This window comes from Ruditapes philippinarum, unplaced genomic scaffold, assembly GCF_026571515.1.
Source record: "Ruditapes philippinarum isolate M1 unplaced genomic scaffold, ASM2657151v2 ctg7716_1_1_1_1, whole genome shotgun sequence".
Lineage (NCBI taxonomy): Eukaryota > Metazoa > Mollusca > Bivalvia > Venerida > Veneridae > Ruditapes > Ruditapes philippinarum.
Window position 1 is genome coordinate 5,001 of NW_026859808.1, and position 5,199 is coordinate 10,199.

At 29.5% G+C, this 5,199-nt stretch overlaps 1 protein-coding gene across 1 annotated transcript in view; it reads left to right on the forward strand.

Annotated features, from left to right (window-relative positions):
* LOC132757982 (uncharacterized) overlaps positions 1-2,377 on the forward strand; it is a 2,557-nt gene extending 180 nt beyond the window's left edge. The window contains exons 1-3 of the mRNA XM_060749480.1: positions 1-165; positions 1,260-1,346; positions 1,870-2,377. The exon at positions 1-165 is cut by the window's left edge and continues 180 nt beyond it. Coding sequence (XP_060605463.1) covers positions 1-165; positions 1,260-1,346; positions 1,870-2,009 — 392 coding nt within the window. The 3' untranslated portion in view covers positions 2,010-2,377. The remainder of the gene's footprint in view (positions 166-1,259; positions 1,347-1,869) is intronic.
* Positions 2,378-5,199: the final 2,822 nt, after the last annotated feature.

Below are 5,199 nucleotides of genomic sequence, written 5' to 3' on the forward strand. Positions count from 1 at the left end.
TAGAAACAATGGTGAATGAAATTAAGAAAACTGAGGATAATGTCATCAGTACATTAGGCGACATTAAACAAACAGTTTCAGATTTTACGGACATGTTTGCAGACATGAAGGGGAACATAACGGACGAAATGTTAAAGAGAAGTGACGAGATAGAAAGGAGAGAAGGTAAAGTATTAACATCATATCTACATTTCTTTTTAGAAATAATGCAATACGAAAAATGACTTATATCTTTAGCATATAATTTACAACTGATTGTTGTTAAGGTCTGAATCAATTTAACTTAATAGTTCGTATAGCTTCATTAAAACTGAAATGCGAAAAATCTGTTATATGATAAATGCGTGGAATATTTAAAATTAAAAAAAAAAAACATTAAATTTTAAAAAGAAGAGATTTCATACATAACGGTTACTGTGCCGACACATTTACCCAAAATATCTGTTAATGTACGTATAATATAGCAAAACTTGCATTGCCGCAAACTTATAACATATTTTCAGTTTGCTTAAAACGGAACGTTAAATTATACTATTATCAACATAAATCAATAAAAAAGTGGAAAAGAATAATGTAAAAAATAACAACAATAAAAAAGTGAGTGTTTACATGTAAATTTTCATTGAAATGATTGATGATTAACAGCCTCATGTTCAACATTTTGTAGGTACGAGCATGAACATGTTTAAAATTTATTAAAAAATAATTGTAATTCTTCTGCCCTATTGTGTCGTGTGTTTATCTACAGCTTTTTCTTTTTGGTGCATCAAAGAACACTGCTGTATTTTAAATTTGATTTACGATATTTATGTTTGTTTGTATATTTCTGTTCAAGTAAAACATGAATTACAGTGAAAATTTATGTTACGATGAATATACCAAACAAACATGTTTCCGTGAAGGAAAACGCTTACTCATCATCATAAGTTTTCTAGTTATGGAACATATTCCCTGATTTGTATTACATTTATTTTATATTGAATTACGTCAGGAAATAGCTAACACGTCAGCCAATAGAAATTCGAAAAATTTCAATTGAAATTTGATTATTGAAGGGGAGCGAGGAAAATCAAAATAAAAATTAGACTAGTGATTCTCTTCACTAAAGTTTTTATTCAAGAAGTAACATTACTGGCTATGTAAAACTCAGGTTGTTTGTTTTCAGCAACACGTTCTGCATACAGTTCATATGTACACATAATAACATTTATTGAACTTTGATTACCGTTAGTAAGTGTCCTTTGATATTATTTTTACAGGATCCTTCAAGAAATTATTTGAGCAGACAAGAACAAACCTCACGAGTGACATGGAAGCTAAAAGAGAAGAACTTACTCAACTACAAGGTATTGTTTTCTCATGCTACATCCACGGGATGATAATTTTCTAAACTGTGTTTCATAAAATCTTATTTAATTATATGATAATCAATTGATTGTTTTAAAGTGTATTCAAGTTTTATAATACGTCAATAGTCAGTTTGAAATATTAAGAATTTAACTAACCTTTTGCGTTAACAATAAACTAGTACTGCCATAATCTTTTAACATTTTAATTACATGTATATATACTAATTTTGAATACAATTCATCATTTTTATTTTGTAAACATTTTTCTATTAAAGCTTTAAAATATCATGATTTACATATATGAATATATCCATAAATTATTTCCTAACGCTTATATTACAAATGGAATGCCAAATTAAATTCAGGAAGTCTGGCTATTCCTTAAATTTAACCATCGGTTATTAATATGCATTATAATTCTTATGTTATATAAATGTATCCTATATACAAACAAAAATTAAATCATAAAGAAACAATTTTAAGAAACACATACTTACTTTACTATTTTCCCTATTCTCAGGAAAACTTGAACGACCTTCGATCGCTTTCCATGCACATCACGTGGCTGATTTGGTTCTTGATACTACAGATGAGATTGTTATATTTACGACAAGTGTGATTAAGAGGGAACAGGTAACGACACTTCTACTGGAATATTAACAGCACCTGTTGGAGGACTGTACCAGTTTTCTGTGCATACATGTGCTAATGTTTTAAAATATGCTTTTATTGGTCTAGTGTTGGAAGGTAAAGTTATTGCAGCAGATTCAAACTATGATAAGGATTATACCACCTGTAGTACTGTTGGAGCAATAGTGAGAGTAAGATCAGGTGAAAAAGTTTGGGTCAAACCAACATCGTGTTGTTCTAACCGCCAGCTGTATCAAGACTCAGTTAGCATGAACACATTTAGTGGAGTACTTGTCAATAACTGAATGAATAAATCATTCAACTTGTGTATGCTACATTATATATCTGAAATATTTATAAATATACATGCAATAATAATATATGACGAATATTTTGATAACCAATCTTAGAAAAGATATCTTGCTGTGTTTATCAGTAAACATATATATCTATATTGTCGCGTTTTCAAATGAATATGTTTACATTTGTACGTTTTTATTAAAGAAATTCGTGTACAATATCATCTGATGAATATTATACGTTATTATATGATGGATATCCAAAAACATCAATATTTTTAAGTTAGTCCTTACTTTGAAACACTGTTAACCAACTGATCATTTACTGCAACTGTTATGGTATATTTGAACTGTATATATTATATCCAATGTTGTTATATACTTTAGGAGGGAAACAGGAGGCGTATGTGTCCGTTTGTCGTTTGCAATGTCAGATAAATTATAATAAAACTTAAAAAAAAAAAAAAAAAAAAAAAAAACTTACGTAACAAGATTATAACGCAGTACATTTTATTTGAAATTAATATTCTTTTATTTATGTACAAAATTTTAAATCACTAAAATAATTTAAAAAAATGATTGTTCGCGCTAGATTTAAGCTTGAACTCGATTATTAATTTCAGTATTGAACCTTCACTCATTCAATGCCTTCTATATATTTCTGTAGTAGTATAACAATGAAAAAATAGTTTTCGTATTCACTACAAATTTGTATATGATCTAATTTTGATATATTATAAGTAAATAAGTAGATATTTTATTGTGGTGACATGTGCATGTCTATAACAATACACATCCACGAAAAAAAAAATAACATCGCACACAGACCCATGGGCTTTTAAGTCACCAGCAATCGCATTAAAATATTAATCTTCATTATGTATTTACACATGTATCATGGCTTTTTTTTTACTAATTTGAGTCCATTTTGGATTACTTAAGAAGAGGGATAAGTGAATAAGATGAAACACTGTTTACCAACTGATCATTTACTGCAACTGTTATGGTATATTTGAACTGTATATATTATATCCAATGTTGTTACGGCACGTAAAAATGGCGGTTTTTGGAAGTTTGTCAACAACAGTTTTTATTTTGATTTTACACGCTTTTAACCAATACATTTATTTGAATCAACAGTGCCAATCATTCAATTGTAACACAGGAAGTATGCCCATTATTACTGGTATACAAGAAGAGACATCAGAAGAAATTATTTTGACTTCAATTATTTCGTACCTTTCGCCCCCAGACGTTATTTTATCATCGAGTCATTTCGTAACCGAAGAAAAACGCATAAAAGTACTAGATAAATATTTTCTACGGCTAAATACAAGAACTATAATTATGTGCTTTTTACTTAGAAGTGGAAATATACATCCAAATCCAGGGCCACCAGTATTCAGTACAAATTCAATGCCAGTCAAGAAATCAAGAAATCCTAAATTTCCATGTTCTGTATGCAGCAAAGGTGTTATTGCTACAAGCAAATCTGTGATATGTGCTATGTGCTATACAAAAACTCACATGAAATGTGCTGATTGTGATAATTCTAGTGAACACCGTTCAATTTTACAACACAACTTTACTCATGTTCCATATATTTGCAGATTATGTTTACTTAATGAACTGCCTTTTTGTGATTATCAAGACTTTTTTAAAAGACAACAGTTCATCATCAGATTTTACAGATTTTCCGGGACCATGATGCATCATCTTTATTTGACAGCACTTCACTACCAACTACTTCAACTACTGTACCATCAACTATACCAGATGATCACTTCCAGTGCTTCAAAAAAGGACTTCATTTTTTACACCTAAATGTTAGATCTCTTTTGCCTAAAATTTCTGAACTAAGAATAAATTGCATTAAAAACTAAAGCAGCTGTTATTGGTATATCTGAAACCTGGCTTGACAAGTCTGTTACAGACTCAGAAATTAATATTGACAATTATACAGTTATAAGATATGATAGAGACAGGCATGGAGGAGGAGTGTGTTGCTATGTGAGGAATGATATTGCTTTTACTGCTAGACCTGACCTAAATGTTTTTAACCAGATGATCACTTCCAGTGCTTCAAAAAAGGACTTCATTTTTTACACCTAAATGTTAGATCTCTTTTGCCTAAAATTTCTGAACTAAGAATAATTGCATTAAAAACTAAAGCAGCTGTTATTGGTATATCTGAAACCTGGCTTGACAAGTCTGTTACAGACTCAGAAATTAATATTGACAATTATACAGTTATAAGATATGATAGAGACAGGCATGGAGGAGGAGTGTGTTGCTATGTGAGGAATGATATTGCTTTTACTGCTAGACCTGACCTAAATGTTTTTAATGATGAAATTATTTTTATTGAAATTCTTTTACCAAAAACCAAACCAATACTTGTAGGTACTATATATAGACCTCCAAAACAATCAAATTATATTGAACATTTTGAAAATGTTTTATATAGTCTTAGATCAGATTGTGAATGTTACATTCTTGGAGATTTTTAACATTTGTTTTTACCAAAAGTATAGTTCAATTTTTAAATCCTACACTAGCATTTTGAAAATTTTTGATCTACAACAGATCATTACTGAAGCCACTAGAATTACTTTATCAAGAAAAAGTATAATTGATCATATCATTACCAATTCAAAAGACAGGCTAAGTCAATATGGTGTTATATCTATTGGCCTTAGTGATCACTTTTTGACTTTTTGTACAAGGAAAATCAGCAAACAAAGTTTCTCAAAACATTATTTCTCTAAAGTTAGATGTGTAAAAAATTATAGTAGAGATTTGTTTATTGAAAAACTAGGTCAAGCAGACTAGAGTAAATGTTTTTATTCTGATAATGTAAACAGTTCATGGGTAGCTTTTAAAGATATTTTTATGTCAGTGTTGAATGCCATTGCTCCTGT